The sequence below is a fragment of the Diorhabda carinulata genome, chromosome X (assembly GCF_026250575.1).
Source record: "Diorhabda carinulata isolate Delta chromosome X, icDioCari1.1, whole genome shotgun sequence".
Lineage (NCBI taxonomy): Eukaryota > Metazoa > Arthropoda > Insecta > Coleoptera > Chrysomelidae > Diorhabda > Diorhabda carinulata.
This window is the reverse complement of record NC_079472.1, coordinates 26,860,054-26,879,575: the sequence shown is the minus strand read 5'-3', so window position 1 is coordinate 26,879,575 and position 19,522 is coordinate 26,860,054. Positions and strand designations below refer to the sequence as shown.

Genomic DNA, 19,522 nt, shown 5'->3' with positions numbered 1-19,522 from the left:
ATAAACAAATTACTTTTACTATGTCATCAATTACCAATGTCGATTCACATATCAACACATGCGCTTAAAACAGTTGACCTTAATGCAAATTCATACAGATTCAGTGGACACATTAGAGGGAACTGCAGTATCACATGTAGAGGAAGGTGGTATCGTGAGTCTCAGCTTGCTTGGCAGTCCATGGTCTCGTACTGAAAAATCAACGTTGTTTTATACCATAAGGAATTACTACCAAATTGAACATGGGAGAATTATCAGATTTACACAAGGAAATACAAAAATATAATTACAGTAATCCACTAACCCAGTATAGAAAAGACAAAGAAAAATTTCTTGTAAGATTTTCTAACAATAAAACAACCATGATTCCATCACTAACATGTCAAAACCAAAGTGGAGAGTGAGAAGTGGAAATATCGAGGTTTGTCAGAAAAGGTAGGTAATCGTAAAATTATTTTAGTATGGCGAGGAGCCATAATTACAACGGCTTATTCTGCCAAATTAGTACTGAAATTAAAAGTGGCATTAAAACAAATACCCACTTCACAATACAAGCAAACTGTATAAAATATTGTGCAGATTACCGACAGGAATTAAATTCAAAAACAAATGAAAGTGTAAAATCTAAAACACGTTCAGTTTGTTAAATCCGCCTTCTTATTAAGATAAAAACCTCATTAAGATAATTCAATTCACATTCATTGTTAGTCTATTTCATAATCAAATCGATCTAATATAACTGTTTAGAAGGTCGTCAAGTTACTAATCACTTCACTAACATTGTAAGCAATTATTGTTCCCATAACAATTAAGAGACATACGTAAACTGTATTAACAGTAAACTCTTCAAAATTTGGAACATATGGATTGCACACCAATATTTACTTCATTGATTGTACTCATCGATATTAATAGATGATTAGGGTTGCTTATGACACCTCATTCGAGAAGCTTTAGCTTCGTAAATTAACTGTGCTAGAATGTGAACATACAAACTGCTTCCACGTCATCATATTACAAACATGTTCAAAAGAATTACAATTTATACGATATATATTACACATTACACAATACACTTAACATATAAAAATTTACTTATAAATATCACTTAAATAATTTCTGCGATTATTTTTACTTATTCGTTCTCTTCGCTACGACTATTTATTTAAAACTAACTTACTGCGCTACATAAACTTTATATATCACAAATAGAATTCTACTAAGTTGGAGAACAAAAAGAAACAAAAGAAATAAAAAAATACATTTTCCTAAAATTATTTAAAAGAAATACTGTAATAAAAATCCTTCTATAATAAAAAGTTCATCAAAGGCGCGTCCGCCTTTTATAAAAAACAAATCAAAGGCGCCGCGCGAATTAGTGGAATGTTAAAATTCCATTGCAGCTGGACAGGGTCGGCATAAGAACCTACTTCGCGAGTTTGTACTTAAAAATATAGACGTGTGTTAGTATAATCAAAAATGACTTTTGAACAATCATTTAGATGATACATTAAAGTGATTTATACTACATGGGTCATAGGCTACGATAAGCAATAGATTCCCAAACCATTACTTTAACAGTAACATGGCTTCCAGCAGAAAAGCCAATATCACGTTACCCAAAGGTGTGTCGATCTTCCTCTCCAAACCGTTGTTTCTGTAATCATAGCGTACTCCGATTACGGTCATGAGTTGCCAAGAAATTATTGCTCTTGGTGTTCAACTAGAATTATATATAAATTAAATGATAAACAAATATGATCAACATTGAATTTTCAAGGAACATTAACTGGTAGTTTTTCACAAATAATATGTCTTATAATGTGGATATTAACCGAAATAGGAACATGAGGTGACAAGATACGTTACTATAGTCTAGTTTTCACATCCTAGCAGAATTTTCGTAAAAAATTCCCTACCGAGAAAATAATTCATGGAGATTAATTCAAACTAAAATTTTTGGTATTGAAACTTCAAACTGAAAATAATAAATGAAAAATAGAATTTTTGATGTAATTAAAATCGATTATTTTGATTTGATGTTTGGTGATTTTATAAATTAAGGTGGCTACGACGTAACAAATTTTTTTGATGCTTTCTTGACAAGTTTGAAAAGGTCATTTATTTGTTTAATTTGTGTCAAGAAAATGTTGCATTCTGAAAAAGATAGTTTAGAAGGCATATAAGTATAACTTTTATTTTTTGAAACAAATATTTAGTCAAGAAAACCCACCGTTGATAAAAAAAAGAAGCGGAAATCAGAAGAGTTTCAAAAACAGTTGAAATTTTCACTTGTTGTTACCAATAAGCATTTAAAATAAAAACATATATGTATCAAAAATTATTTATGTCTTATTACATTCGCACATGATAGCTATTATACCAGGAAAATCATCACTTATTGTAGTTGAGACAAGCGACCGAAAATATTTTCGAAAAATCCAACCAATCAAGGTTGAGGCATCTGAATGGCTTATACAGGTATGAAATTTCCACTATAATTTCCACAAACACTTACTTTTAAGCCTTCTACCTTTGATATGAATATATATCATATATTAAGGATAAATTTCACTCAGATACCTTTATCTTCCCTTTAAATTTAATTAATTTTCTTTTCACTACGAAAATGGATTCAAACAAAGGGATAATGTTTACTTAGAATGTGCAATTAAGCAGTGTATTTAGAATTATTCTGTTACTAAATAATCAATAATTTCTCTTTGTTTCGGTATTAGAACGTTATTCTCGCACGCATTTTTGTGTAAGAATAATAAATAATAGTTTCAATTTGACAGCTGATTGGACGATGCATAATTTGGTCATGTGTGGTATTATATTATTTCAATTTTGAATATTATTTACAATAAATTATGAGTTTTAAAACTTATTAAATGTAGTTATGAAATATGGATAGAACATTCAAATCGACAGTGAAGAAATGTCTTAGAAAGACTTATCTTAAAATGAATGAATGGTTTTATATATTGAAATTATTATGAATTACTGTATAAAGAGGTAATGTAATTCTTTAATGAAAATTGGATATTATTTGTGGGAATATTGAACGCAAAAATCCTTCTGTCTTAAGATATTATACTTTTATAATATTAATTTTTTTGTTTCTATTACAAAACATCTGTTAAACACATTTTAACCTCGTTAAGAATATATTTTGGTATTTTCTAGTATAAAGAAAAAAAAATGTTCTCGAGCAACAGATGATAAAACCAGGTATAAGTTTAAATTTAAAATCGATAATACAAATCCAACATATATTGAGTTGAGGTGGTAGGTAGTTAGTTCTCTCCGATCCTTAACATTATAAAGAGATATCTCCAAAACTTTAATAGAAATAAATACACCGTTACCTAATCCATAATCCCAACAGTATTTGATACGAGGAAAAACCTTGCAGGGGCATTCTTTAATATTTGTATTATCCTGTGTGGTAATTTAAAAGACTGTTGCACTAAGGCAAACTGGATAAAATGAAGAATCATTGGATTTTTAGTGAAATTTAATAGTGTAATGAGTCATTCGTAACATAAATCATGAAATTAATTTTCCTTATTGAATGTACAGTTATTATAAATTTTGATATCGATTGAGATTGTGGCCTTTTCGCCTACCTTAATTGAAATACCAGGGATAGTTTCTTGATAACTCAAAACAATATTAGTTTTTCTTTAGTAAAATAATTTCCTAATTTCTTGAAGCTGAAGCTCCAGCACTTGCAATGATACAGAACATGAAGGGTTTGATAACTTCAATCCTCTTTTTCTTGGAGACATCTGCATACCCCTTAGCGATACTGGAACTTCCCCGGTCCCATCACGTTTGGGGATAATTGAATCTCCGCGATTATTTACCAGGTATATTGTAGATGACCTTCGAAAACAGTGTCCAAAAAATTTTTTAGTATCTGATAATCGAATGTTTTATTTATTATTGTTCACATTTCACCAATTTTATTGAATTCCATAGGCTGAACGTGCTTGCCGGTAATTCACAAAGAATCTTTTGTAGGTAGTACGAGTTGTTCTTAAGTAGGAATATTTTTTAATAAGTTCAATCTAACTGTCACATGTTATTGCAAACAACCTTGGATGATTTGTTTTCGATTTTGGTAGGGTTACAAAGACTGATTCAGATTTATATTTGATATCCTCTATTGAAAGATTATTTGATTCATCTCTTCTGAATGCACTTTAATCACTGATCACAAAGGTAACTTTAACATTTCAAAAGTGATTGAAATTTCCGGAATTTGTCTTTAACGTTGATTTTAACATGGAATAAGTTATCCATATTGTTGAGCATTTATAACTTTCACTCATGGCATCAAAAAAAGCAATTAACACGTTTTCTGTTATAATAATGGTCCTTTTATCCGGAGACCAGGCTATTGATTTTTCATATTCTTTTTATAATTATTTTTTGATTTAAAAAATGATAAATTGTTTATGGCAGTAGATGGTACGTCCTGCTATTCTGGTGATGTAAATTGAAGTTCTTTTCCCAATATTCCTTCTACCAGATGAGTTTTTTCAAATATTTCAAATTCATATATTATTTCCAAAGTCAACTGTCAAGCAGAAAACAGTAGTACCAACTAACCTCCTACGTTACGGTGCAACTTCCCTAATGTAAATTATTCATTATTTTTCTTGAAATAAATAATTTGAATACAAGCCGAAACAGAGAAAATAGTATGAAAGTGAAAGTGAAATAGTAAAAGAAGGCAATTCCAGAATTTGTTCTTTGGAAAAAGAACTAATTTGGAAACTCTTTTTCATATGGTATTATGTTTAAAGAATAAATATGTTTATATAAAGCAATTAAATTCATGTAACTTCATGCTTACATAATAAAATGAGTAACTACTTCGTATACATGTAGATATTGAGTATTGAAATCGACACACACTTTCCAAATGTTACCCTATCAATTATATGTATTTTAAGTAAAAATAGTCAATCCGGCGATAATAGTTATCACGATTAGAATTGCTTCAGACTCTTTCATTTTGTTATTTACTTAACCAAAAACCATTTGGAAATTGCGAAAATATAATTAAAACTATCGATAAATTGCTTGTAGTTAAGTAATTTTAGCAAAGATTTTGATAATGGTTCGATTGGTCTTCACATATTTTTTGAAATAAGTGAAAGTGTCCTCTATATTGGGAAGTCAATGGTCAAAATCTAGATTTGGCAAGACACCTAGTAATTATCAAGAAAATTATATTTATTTTCAAGTATATGTGATCAATATTAATCTTTTGACGTCATGCTACATCTGATAGATATTATACTATAAAACTATGCACTATAAAAGCATAGTATAGTCAAAAATAATAATCGTAAGAATCATTGGGTTTTCATTAACAGAGATTTCTCGGAAGTTTTTCAACATTTGTTTGCATACCTTGAAAGTCAAGGCAGTGGCTTGAAAATTAATTACGACTGTAGCTGCTCCCTTAGGTTAAGTAGGCGCAAAGGGCATATAAAACAATAATTTTATTACCAAAAGATTGTTACTATTCGATTAAATCACCGAGATTGAGAAATTTGTCTATCTGTGGACAAGCTTTTCAATACAATCTTCAAAGAAAGTAGCTGCCAATGAATTTCTTCAACCATTCTATCAACTCGTTTGAACCAGGTCATTTGAAGCGAAAGATTTTCGTCCTTCGCCCCCTTAATCATGAATATCATTACGGCCATCTTCAAACTTTCAACACCATCCACGCACAACACCATCACTCATGATGTTATCCCCATACACACGACTCATTCTCCGATGGAGTTTCTGCAGCACTATTGCCTTCAGCCTGTAGAAAACGAATCACACTTCGCAATTCACACTTGGTGCGAGCATCAATAATGGCGGACATGTTTAAATTGCTGTAGCACAACGCCGACTGGGGAGGTTGAAAAAAAACGGCCCTTGTATATGAGCAAAACTAGAGTTACTGTTTTACTGGGAACCTCCAAGAGAAACACCAAAGACCACTTTTTCACTCTTCCAAAATAACGCTATGGGATACAAGGAGCCTTTCAACGTATCGGACCTTAGTTTTGTCGAAATGCTCAAGATATTTCGATGCACGGATATGACAATTTTCTAAAACAAAATTCGACAATTTTGCTTGTTAGATAGGATATTACATACCGCAAACCATACATTTGGTATGATGGACTGAACCCTGGTACGTATATATTTCCTTTTATTTAAAACGAATGCTGCTCCAAGTTTTATTAGAATTATTTCACGGTAGGAGAGGTTTTATTCAATGTTACGATGGCCCATTGATTTTTGTTTGTTATTATCTAAGACATTAACATTTCACAAACATTTCGGCACGGTATATCAACTTGTGAAAGTAATTTCAACAACGAAACTAACCATTCTTGGAATTTAAATCCATATTAAATGAGATTTAAATTCTTTCTGCATAGCAAATGATCTTTAATCTAAAGGACTACGTATTTTTGTGAAAATATTTATTTAACAAACTACTAATTCAGGCAATTCATCTCCGGTAGTAAAAAAATACAAAAATACTTTCCCTCATTATTTTTCACGTTTTGTTTCACAGTTGAATCGGTGTATTATTAACAGTCTAATCAATTATTTGAACGAAATAATCAGGAGTAATTTCCGTTTATCTTCCTTCCTGGCAGTATTAGATTGAACTAAAACGTTTTTTCATTTTCATACTTTAAAGAGTCATTGACACGGATAAAAGACAATTCAATCATTGTGATTATTTATCAAACCAAGTTTTGTCGTTCGAAATGTCTTTTTAAAAGTTTATTTATTTTATAATAATAAAGAATAACACAAAACCAAATGATTTATTTCTTTTGCGTCGAAACGACAAGGAAGAAGAGTCTTTATTATACTTACTACTCATATAATTATCTAAAAGTAGTATTAGGTACAATGGATAAGAAATGGATAATATACTACCAACATCATTGATCTGATCAGTGAAAGTAAATACAAAAACCCTAGACACGGAATAAGGGGTAGAATATATGATGAATTTGTGATGGAGAAGTGGATCAAACAAAAAATTAAATAATTATTATACAGTCCAAATATAGACCAATATAATAGTATTAATTATAAACTCAAATAATTAACAAAATGAATGTTTTAATAAATTTAAGTAGATACTAATGGGGTAAAAGTTTTAGTAAATGAAGTATCTATATTACCCTTATAACCATATTTGCTTATATACGAAGTTAATTGGAAGAGAAAAGAAAGAAAAAATCATGAAATTGGGCGATACAAGAAGTACATACAAAATTTGAAGTTAAGATGACATATTTGAAAAAAAAAGCCGAGCACTATAATTACTTAGGATAACAGTAGTTTACAAGATGGAAATAATGCAGAGAAAGTTGATAAAATAGAAGGCAAGAAACTGAAATCACCTTTCGAAAGAAAAGAAAAATAAAAGAAGTTACAAGAAAAATAAGATAAAAAGAATTGGTTTTGATATAAATAAATGAAAAAATTGTTACCGCAGATTTTAATGAAGAAAATAAATGATTTCAAATATTTCAGGATTAAGAATTTGATCCAGAGCGTTGAAAAGATAGCAGAATAGCTTCAAAAATGTAGATAGCCTCCTTTGAGAAAATTAGATTAAAAGGAACGTGTTAAAAATTTATATATCCAATACAATACTCTCTAATTTTTTTTTTCGTGAAGAGAATGCTGATCGAATATTTTTGTCGACACAAATGAGTATTATAGAACGTTATCTAGCTTACTCTTCACTTGTAACTCTTGTAACCTTTCTAATCAAACATCATAGGAAACATAAACACGGGAACCTTAACATGAGCGTGTGCAAAACTTCTTCATCAATAACTTCCCAGTCCAAGCATTGCAGAGGAAAACCTTACTATATCATAGCCATCTTCATTAAACCAAAGCCCATATTTATTACACCTCATTGCACTCGTCAAAAATCCACAAAGCAACTCCATCTCTTTATTAGGACTTTGTGTATCTGGTTTTTCTGCAAGGACAACATTTTATTTTCCGATTAAGCCTATATATAAAACAATCAGTGTGTAGTTATGATGGGAAAAGATATGAGAGCTGAGATATTTTCGAAGAGTTCTTTTAGATAAGAAAGTTGGGTGTACTGCGATTTTCCTGGTATCTTGAATTGCGGACTTGAAAACTTTAAGTAGAGCAATATTGAATCAAAATCCAAATGAGTGAACATAAAATAACATAATATCCAACAGAATTGTTATTTTTAGAAGTATCGATGTACTTTTGCTTGTATTTATATTCATTTTTGGCAAACGTTAAATTTCAAATCAGAATGATGGAACAATAGATTATAATATCACGGAACAAAATATTTTTCAGCATTTATGGTTATGTGAGGAATCTTCTTATTTGATTTTCCTAAGAATTAGAATGAATGAAACTACCTCAGGTACACACTGTACACTACATCGAATATTATAATAAGCATAAAAGTTTCTTATATAAAATATTGTTTCACAATTTAGATATAACAAATAAAACTCTTGTTATAATTTTTGTGGCTTCAGTGAAAGTATGTCGGGTTGTAAATAATTTACGGTAGATATAACAGTACATAATTGCTTTTGATTCTCCTACAAAAGCAATGACTAACTTGGATAAATAATATGGAATGATAACTTTTACTTATTAAAATAAAGAAACTGATGATTCTCACTAATTTGCAGAAGAAATTGAATCAATAACATTTAGTTGTTGGTTTAGATATAGAAAGTCATTTTCTGTCAAACTTTCCAAATTATTGTTAATTCTCTATCTCGGGCACAACTTCGACGCTTATTGAATGTCAAAAGGTAGCGTAGAACTGTTGAAAAATGAAAAATAACCATGCTAATAATGACTAAGCAAAAAATATTTGTATATATTCTATATATATATATATATATATATATATATATATATATATATATATATATATATATATATATATATATGTATGTATGTATGTATGTATATATGTATAATAGTTTAAAATTGTTTTATTAGGAAAATACTTGGTAAACAAATGAAATGTGTAATGCAAACAGGAGGAAGCAAAAAAAATATAAAGAGTACGATTTAAATATTTTTATAAAATAATATTCAACATCAGGAAAACCTGATTTCAAATTTTAAATAGGTATATCAAATGACTAAATAAAAACATGAGCTGGGATCTCTTACAAAATGATTTGACCATGTTACTTATCCAATCAGAATAATCACCTGAATTCAAATCATTAATTGTCATTGAATCAAACGACAAGTAACATTATACTACAACTATTAGTTTTTTATCTACAATTATAACTTGGAGAATTTTGACCAATGATAATAGCTCTTACTCATATCAATTGAATAAGATTCACAATTCAATGGAATAATATTATTTATCCTGTTATATAATCTACCCAGCAGTGATTAATGAATCATTAATTGCTTTCTTCATTTACCTATATTATATTGGTTTGTTATAAATCAGTTTTTATAATTTTATCTTGAAATACACTACTGAATAATTCCAATCAAGTTCTGTACATAGGAAATAAATTAGAAAAAGATACTTTCCTAGACCAGATTCGAAACCAGGATCTCCATTTTTAAGGGATGAAACATTAGTGCTGTACGTACCATGGTTTGAGGAACAATTTGTAAATTGAAATAGCTTTCAACTGTCAACATTATTGTTTGTCCAGATTTTTCAGTTTTTTGATATTCTGTATAAAGTTATGTTTAAAACCAACTAAAAATGGATATATAAAAGAAAAGTTACCTTTCCTTAACATCACCAGAAATTAGAGAAGCGGCTAAGGTTGCTAAATCAAATTTATTGCCGGAAAAGTCAAGGAAAGTATATAATATAAATTTTGAACTGGCAAAAGGGATTATTAATAGCTATGAATACCATCATATTATTTACTTAGATATGCAATATTTCTCAAACTAATACATAGATTATTGTGTTGATTATTATGGAGATATTTTACGATTATAATAATTTTCGAAACTACTCGTTAAAATAAATGTGTTTCTAATAATGTAAAAAATTTCCCAACAAAATAACTTCAGCAAAAATATTCAGTGATCGTGGATAAAGTATTAGTATTCTACTCTCGTATAATGAGTTATTATTCTCATGTCAAAGCTCATCACAAAATTAAATCACAATGTATGACGCAAGTAAATGGCGACAACTTTTGTTTCTACAAATATTAATTGTACCATATTTTAAGTTTCTATCTATTTGTTTTGCGCACAAGATGAATATCACGACTTTGAGTACTGTTAAGTCAAAATACTTAGCAGTAGTCGTCCTAACGTATTGGAGCTAGCTAACCACAAGCACAACAGAAAATTAGCTCCCTAAAATATCAAATGAAAAGAAGAATGCTAAAAGAATTTCGATTGGCAGTTAACCCAAAAATCACTTCCCTACTCTGCGAAAATTCGTCCTAACTAAATTAATACATATAATTATATGACGCTTTAAGCGTGCAAAAAAGACGAGGCATTTACACCAAAGAACATGAATGAATTTACTAAGAAACCAGAAAATCAATTTCATATTTCCAATTCTTTCTAGTAACATCACAGATATGAAATAACCAGGAGCATGGAAATCAGACACAGGTGCCGAATTTTCCATTGACGGCATCAAAAGTAACAACATAGTGGTAGTAATTAACAAGAATAACAAATTATTAACCTATTACCTCCTATCAATTATTAATTGCCTTGTTGACAAAAAATGATTATATATTGTATTTTTTTTTTCTGATAATTTTAGAGAAAGTATAACATTCCCCGAATCATGCATTCGTAACCAAAGTCATCAAATAAATAGTGATAAATTTCCAATATATGACATTACATTATACCATAATATGTTATAGTATATAAGGTGCAAAAATCAATATTCAGTATGAGCGAAATTGTCACCTATTATTTTCTGAAGAGAAAGTATAATTGAATTGATGATATAAATAAAAAAATCATTAATGTCAACCAATCCATCATTTGAAAAATGGAGAAAGCATGTAAAGAAATATGTATTATAAGTAGATGAAACTTTAAAAATGTAGTTTGTGCAATTTTTTCATTATTATTTTATTACTTCATTTACTGCAATCATTGAAGAATATGTAGAGTTTTGAACAGGTAAAGTGTAATTTCTATGACAAACAATAAAAAAATTCTATTCTCTCAATCAATATATCACTTAAGACTACTTTTTGTATTAGTTATTGCCATCAATTACCTTAATGTAAAATTTTATAACTGATTAAATGTGTATATTGTGGACAAAGCATCAACTCTAGCTATAAGACACAAACTGGTTGATAAAGATAAATGAATTATATATTAATATTAGTTGTCTCAATAAATTTTATTACCAAATTGAATATGTTCTCATTTCTCGTACTTAATTGAGAGATTGATATAGTTCTCCTATAAAAAGATTTGTTGCCAGTTTATTTATCTTTAAACCGAAAAAACAGAAGGTTTATATGATGTGGGAATGAACCATGGTTCAATTTTAGTCTAGATATGATCCAACTGTATGCAAGTTTTAATAAAAGGAAAAGAGAAATGTGAAATTTTATCACGTGGACACTAATAGAATTTGAAGTATTAATGATTACATTCTGTATTTTGCTTAAGTATTGAACGCTTTCCATTTCTTGTATTCATTAGTAACATTCTGAAATGGCACTAAATAAACAATTATCCATCAATAAAACATTTCATTGCACACGAATCTAACATGAGTCTTTATTGAAATAAAATATGCATTCATATCTTTAGAATATCCGTAAGAAAGCATGTTTCTTTATTTTCTATATTGTTTTGCTGGTGAACTATTCAAAGCCGAGTTAAGACCTAGAGTTACTAATCAAAACTGTATCTAACCCCTCCAGTCGCAAAAAAATTCCTTTGCTATTGTCGTTACTTCGACATACTTTATGGTTTTGTATGATGAATGATGATATACAAGAAAATTGCGCTTGTTGTACTATATGTAAAGAAATAACCAAGATACTGGAAAAACGCAGATAGAAAAATGAGAAGTTATTCTAAATGTACCACTTAATAAAGATAATATCTTTATTAGAGATATTTTTGTACCGGAAACAGTAGCAAAAAAGTAAGTATAAACTAAAATAATTCTGGATGGTAGAATGGTTTCATATCAATACGATCTCTGTTTTCAGTACATTTGATTTTAATGCGTTCACCTTTTCCCAACTATTTAGTTCAGTTTTTATCCCAAATTGACTAAGCTGCCGCTTGATTCATCTAGTTCCATGATTTGAAAAGTTGTCCAGTTGAACCTCTGTAATCCACTGGAGGCTGACAGGTGTCTTCGCAAATGTCCATAACTAGATCTGTACGTTACATTTTGTTTTGGAGATATAGTTGAAATATTTTAACAGGGGATCCACCGAAATGAGGAGTAATTTGAAAATGATCTACGAAATAAAAAATTTGGGAACCACCGATCTATTCTAATTTTACTTTTCATATTTCTGTGAGTACTTGACAATAGCCAAAGAGACTGGCTGCAAGTAAGGCTGTAGTGATTACAAAATATGTAATTTGAGTGAAACAAATTTCATTTTAATCTATAATGCAAATAATTTCCTGTTCTGATAGAAAGTTCTTCCTTTGGAATGGAAAATAAGACCTTCAATCGAAAACTACATAGGTGATAGGTCATCTTTTCTACATATGTTTTTCAATCTACTCCTCGGACTTTTTCAGATTCATGTGATTAAACTTATTTGAAATAACTGAAATGCATCATATAAAAGAAACAATAAACAATTATGCGATGATAATAATAATAAAACGTGAATAGATAAATGATACCGTTCACTTCAAAGGAAAGTTAAGCACAATAATAAATTATAAAGATAATCTCGCGTATTTTAATTCAATTCATTATCTATCGATTGATATATTATGAATTGTTTCAAATATAAACATGTCCTTCGAAGAAATAAGAGGAATGTATTATACTAAATAAATAGTGTGATTCATGCACAGATGGCGCTGCTATTGTCAAATTCATATGACGTTTCAAAAGACTAGGTGTGAAATTTCATCACATTTCAATTAGTCAGTAAAAAGTGACAGTCATTCAAATGTCAATTTATCATTGATTTTTGATAAAGAAAAATACAAGCTCAGCAATAGCTTCGGTTATTCGGACTCTGCACCATCAAAAAGAACCATTTGTTATTTGTTTGCTGAATTTAAACTTGGTCGTACAGATACCGATGATGGTGAACATTATGGTCGTCCCATTGAGGTGGTTACTCTTGAGAACATAATAGTCCCCAAATTGATCATATCTAATCCTAAATTGAAATTGCGTGGGATGGCTGAGGCCGTAAAGATATCAGAAGCCAGTTTGTTTAAAATGATGCATGAACATGAGAAAACTTTTTTCAAAGTTGGTTCCGCGTTTATAAATCGAGGAAAAACTGCCTCATATGTCGAAGAAATAACCTAGACAATGTACCAATTCAGAAGTGGCAACTATGATTAATTTGTACGAATTACACTTCGAATTGCTTCATCATCCACCGAATAGTTCAGATCTAGCCTCCAGTGACTACTGGATATTCGCTGATCTCAAAAATATGCTCGCCGGTAAGAAATTCAGACTCAAATGAAGAAGCAATTGATGAAACTGAAACCTCTTTTAAGACAAAAGACAAATCCTTCTACAATCGCGGCATCGAGAAGTTAAAGATGCGTTGGATTTGATGAATAAAATCGATATTTGGAAAAAAAATGTGTTTTTCTTAGTTAGTAACACGACTTATTGAATGATGTGTTAATAATTAAATCTTTCTTAATCATGTAAGAGCAGTATTCGAATTATTGTTTGATAATGATGTTTTTCATCACGAATCAATGAGACGAGCAAATTCTTTAATATGTTCTTGATAAATATGTTTCTGCTTTCAATTTTGTATAATTTAAGACTCCTTTCTATATTACATAACCTATCACAATAATTTACTAGGTTAACTCGTCGGTAATAACTTATACCTGGTTGTTTGGAAAGCTGAGCATTTTCAGATCAAAATGACACTTAAATGTAACAATTGAATTAGTATTATGAATAGAACGACGGTGTTTTTTGCGTTTTCCGTTTTAAATCGAGTTTAATATATAGAGCGCAGATAAAGTATGCAATGATTTTGCACATAATTTTTTTTATTTTTTTTGATGAAAAAAAGTAGGTCAACTTCTAATTTCAAAAACCGATAGTGTGCGAAAATAATAATGTCATCAAATTGACTCAATGGCGAAATGCTTAATTTTTTTTAATTAAAATGTGTCATCTATAACTAAATTGGGAGGTCTTTTAATGCTTTTATAAAGAAAATGAGAATTAATTTCATATACTCAAATACTTTAATGCTCAAAATCTCATGACAATAAGCAATTGTACATTATCAATAATTTCCAGAAAAATTTTATCAACTTCAATACATCTTATGCGGATAAAACTATAACCTATTGAAAAAAACTCGAGATATAAGAACGACTCCTACATATATCATACACAGCATGCGTCATATTGTAATCAGATACTATTATATGGTAAGTGATTCAAATAAATTAACAAATTAGTTATTACTTCAAAGCTGGTAAAACCAGTATGTTCACAAATTTTCAAAAAATCGTCATTTAAAATAAAAAATTGATCTATTTGAAATTTTTTTATGAAAAGTTGATTGTTTTCAGAATATTGAGCTACGATCTGGCCTTTATTTTAAGTGTATTTCAATCAATATTAATTGAAATGAACCTAAAATATATATTATGTATTCAAGAAGTTAAATCTGGGAAGATCCAAGAAGTAATAAATTGGAATAATATTTATTTATTGTTTGAATTTCAACCGAAAGAAATTTTTGTTATAAACTACTATTAACTGCATAAATATATAAAGATAGTATGTAATTTGTAATGGCTCAAATACTGATATTTTCTCCTGAAAGTGTTTTGATCTGTTGATATAATATCTGTCTTTATAATGACACTGTCGTTTGGTAGCTTTTCTTAAACGGTGTTTCAGTTTATAAATAACTACTGTACTAACAATTTTTCAACTTACAAATAACAAAAAATTTAAAAATATAATGTCTACCTCCTAACAATCTGAGTATTAAATATAAAAATATACTTTGCTTTCGTTTGAATTGGGTCATCAAATGTTATTTCTAAAAAATTATAAGCAATGTCAGTCGTTCTATATGGATTATTCAATGAAAAGCAAATTTCCACAAATTAGAGAATATATAATGATGTTGAATTTACCCATGGATTCTTAAACCACATAAATTGCAACTGTACAAACTTATAACCCTACAGGAAGTACAAAATTATCGATATAGAGTGCAAAAAAATGCAACTTGGATGAAGAAAAACCTCTATAGGAATTGTACTAAATCAAATTGAACGCCAATATTCTTTGAAAAAACTCTCAAAGAATAGTTGCAACTCTTAAAAGAAGAATTGGTATCGCTAATTTGTTTTCTAACCCCATAGAGACATCTAGAGACACCGATATCTCCATAGAGCAATTCTTTGGTTCTGCTTTTATCGAGATAAATCAACATCAACCATCAAACAGATATGTGCAAAACGACTTTTAGTAGCATTTCAATTTCTATTTTTTTGTTATTGATAATGATAAATATTTGGAAGTCATTAAAAAAAGTAGCTATAAAAATTACGGTGTAAAAATTTATCGATGTAAATATTAAAAGACATAAGGGATTTCAAAGATACTTCGTAATCAAATTATTGCATTTAACTCAAATTACATAGTAGGAAAGTGAATACTTACTGCTGCCGTCCTTCGTTGTGCATTAATTTGTAAGACTAAAAAGAAGAATAAGAATAATGGAAATAATTTCATCTTAACGTTGGATAATTCATTAGTTTGGAATGAAAAATTGGATCATGTAGACTATGGAGACCTGGGTAGAATACAAGCCTGCAACAAAATATGGATAGATAAATAGAAATATTATAAAATTATTTTTTGTGATGAATAAATACATCCTAATGGAAATTCATACATATACTACTCTAGATACTCTTAGTTCCAATCATATAACCTTAAAATAAGATGTAACATTCCATTTAACTGATTCTAAGAGTCCTGGTTTATAAGAAATTATCAAAAAGATCTGATAGCATTTTTACTTCATTATCATTTAAAATACGGACGAGATTTCCCTAAAATATTCAGAATAAATTAAAGTTTAAACAAAAAAACAAGCTTTTAGCAATAATTGAACTAAAAAGTAAAAAATAATTCTTTGCATAAGAATAAAATTACTGAGGGCAAAATTAATGTCAATATTATCGAAGCGTGCTTGATATAACATTTTTTAACTAACTTTTCTAACCAATAAATCTGAATCTTATGTCCCGTTTGGTAACTGTCCGAATGATTTTTTCGATCACTGAAAACTATTCACCGAGTAAAATTTCCCATTCTATTTTTTTTTTCTTTCTTTATTTTCTTTCTTTCTTTTCTTTCTTTCTTTTCTTTCTTTCTTTTCTTTCTTTCTTTTCTTTCTTTCTTTTCTTTCTTTCTTTTCTTTCTTTCTTTTCTTTCTTTCTTTCTTTTCTTTCTTTCTTTCTTTTCTTTCTTTCTTTCTTTTCTTTCTTTCTTTCTTTTCTTTCTTTTCTTTCTTTCTTTTCTTTCTTTCTTTCTTTTCTTTCTTTCTTTCTTTTCTTTCTTTCTTTCTTTTCTTTCTTTCTTTCTTTTCTTTCTTTCTCTTTCTATTTTCTTTATAAGCTCTACATGGCTTTATACGGTAAGATGGATGATAATTTTTTTCAGTCCATCTCTTATGTAGGTGACTAAAATATGAAGCTTCCAGCACGTAACAAATAGATTTGAGTTCGATTCCTATTCCGGGTCGTCTGAATTATTTTTCCGTTGCCCAAAATCATCCACTAAGTAAGTCTTTTTTTCTTATTTACCTAATTTATCGAAACTCGATATAACTCGTGATTATTTTTCACTAGTTTCATTATGAAACACAGAGTTTATTTTTAATTTTTATTTTTTCTTTATAATAAATTAAATTTTGTAAAGAACTGGACACAACGCGTGTGTACTATTCATTCATTGTCTTCATTGTTAACAGCTTCTACAGCGGAGTGCAATTGAAAAATTTCCTGTGTTTTTGATTGATTACTCAATTAACTTCCAATAAAACTCCTGGATTTTTTTTATCCTTCATGGCTCCTCAAATAAGATAAATCAACCAGCAAAGTAGATTAAGTTCTCTTTCATCAGTGCTCTTTGAATTACTTTGCATATCAGTTTTTCTAAAATAACGCCCCATTTAAAAGGACTGGAAAATGAAAATAAAATGGCGTGAATCTTGGTACAAATGATCCTCAAGAAAAATTTAAATAATACACGCTAATGATAAGAAAATTGAAAAGGTGTATTGTCAATGTATAAGGACAGAAATATGAAATTATTCATACATATTACTTTCTAATAATTAGTTGAGTTCACTATTTAGTAAAGTAGAATAAGATTCAAAATGCCTATACCAGATGTTATAACCATGTTTATTTATTTTTTCATTAGATTTTACGCGTTACAGTTATTTTTGAATAATTTCAACTTATGTAGTACGTAGGGTTTTTATTATGAAAAATATCAACTTTACATAATAGCGGATTTTCACTAATTGTTAAAAATAGAAGTCTATATGTCCAACTTCAACCTCACAGTTCTGTATATGTACGATCACAATATACTTCCTCAACTTTGTCATCATCAGCATCTATCATTCGAATCATTTCCAAGAATAATTGTATCAAGATTTACGGTAAAAATTTGATTTATTTTTCGAGAGCATTTGAAATACAGTAAATTTTTTACTTTATTTCAAGGTCAAAGCGATTCATAGGGCTGTGAAAACTTCAACTAGATTGCTGATTGATTGAACTTATTTTAAACGCCATGAAGGATAAAAATATACCAGTATTGTTGGAGAAGAAATACAGGAATCAATCAAAAACAAACGAAATACTTCAACTACACACTGTTCCAACATTATCATCAAATATAATGTAATATTTTTTTTATTTATTTATACGATTTCTATCCGTGGAGTGAATAAACACTGTCTCTTACGTTCTTAATTTATTTAAATACTCAACTAATCCATATAATTACTTATAATACTTATCTAACTTATATAATTTATTCATATTCTCCGATTACTTTCTACTTTTGTATGTCCACTACGACCATTTATTATAAACTAACTAATCTGAGCTACATAAACTTCTTTCTTTATCCCAAAATAAATTGTCAAAAGTTCTAGAAAATAAAGGAACAAAACGAATAAATAGACCATCCTATAAATTATTCAAAAGAAACAATCTAAATAAACCTCCTGCTATAATATAAACTCATATGAAACAAACATCAGAGGGATTCCGCGGTCTATAAAAAATATGACAAAGACGCCACGCGCCTTCGCCGAATTTGGGAATTCCACTGCATATAAGCGGGATCAGCTCCAGGGCAGAAACGCGTTAGTAACAATAATTTAATTCGTCCTTGGAGTAAGTAACAACTTGTCTAAGGGTACAGTCATTTAGACACTTTTAAAATAATCGATTTTCATTATAATATTTTGATCACAATCTTACAGATTCTCTAAAAAAATATCACTTCCATTTCTAGTTTATGCAATTGTACGACTATTATGGGTGCCACAAAATATTCCTATGCCTGTATCTTACCAGGTAAATATCACTGAAGCTTTCAGTTAATTCATTTTTTTAATGGTTTTTGAGAAATTAGCATTAGCATACTATTTAACAAAACCGATCAACTGAAAATTGTAAGAGCTTTGAGATATATAATAATAAACGAGATAGGCTCTCACTTTCTGTATGTTGTTTTAACTTTCTATATTCGTTTAGGTTAATATCACCTCACAATTTGCAGATATCATAATATAATAATTAAATAATGTATTTCTAAATAATCTAGGACTCATGTCAATATAAATTGAACAATATTAAAAGTAGATAACACCATATTATGGGCAAAGTTATAATATTTGTTTACTCTCATGATGATTGGAACATATTTGAATTCGCTTTCTACTCTCACATCAAAATAACTATAATTTTTAGAAAATCAAGAATAATAATAACACGATTAGGTACAACATTAATCATTGGAAAGGAAGAAAGAATCTGAATGATATAGATCGTCACTCTTATCACACTCACACACACAATAGTTATTCAATAAATAACTATTAGTGTCAAATCCTGAAGTTGACGCAGAAAATTTGCATTAACCAGACTTTTATCTTCATAAGTACTGACATATTCAATATGTAAATTGGAATTTTTGGAATCATTAGTGATATTC

At 29.0% G+C, this 19,522-nt stretch overlaps 1 protein-coding gene across 4 annotated transcripts in view; it reads right to left on the bottom strand.

Moving 5' to 3' along the window:
- The window catches only part of LOC130901939 (mucin-2-like), a 91,297-nt gene that overhangs the window by 53,803 nt on the left and 17,972 nt on the right, over positions 1 to 19,522 (bottom strand). For all 4 annotated transcript variants that reach the window (XM_057813647.1, XM_057813648.1, XM_057813650.1 and 1 more), the window contains exon 2: positions 15,938 to 16,087. In XM_057813647.1, the coding sequence (XP_057669630.1) occupies positions 15,938 to 16,009 (72 nt within the window). In that variant the 5' untranslated portion in view covers positions 16,010 to 16,087. The remainder of the gene's footprint in view (positions 1 to 15,937; positions 16,088 to 19,522) is intronic.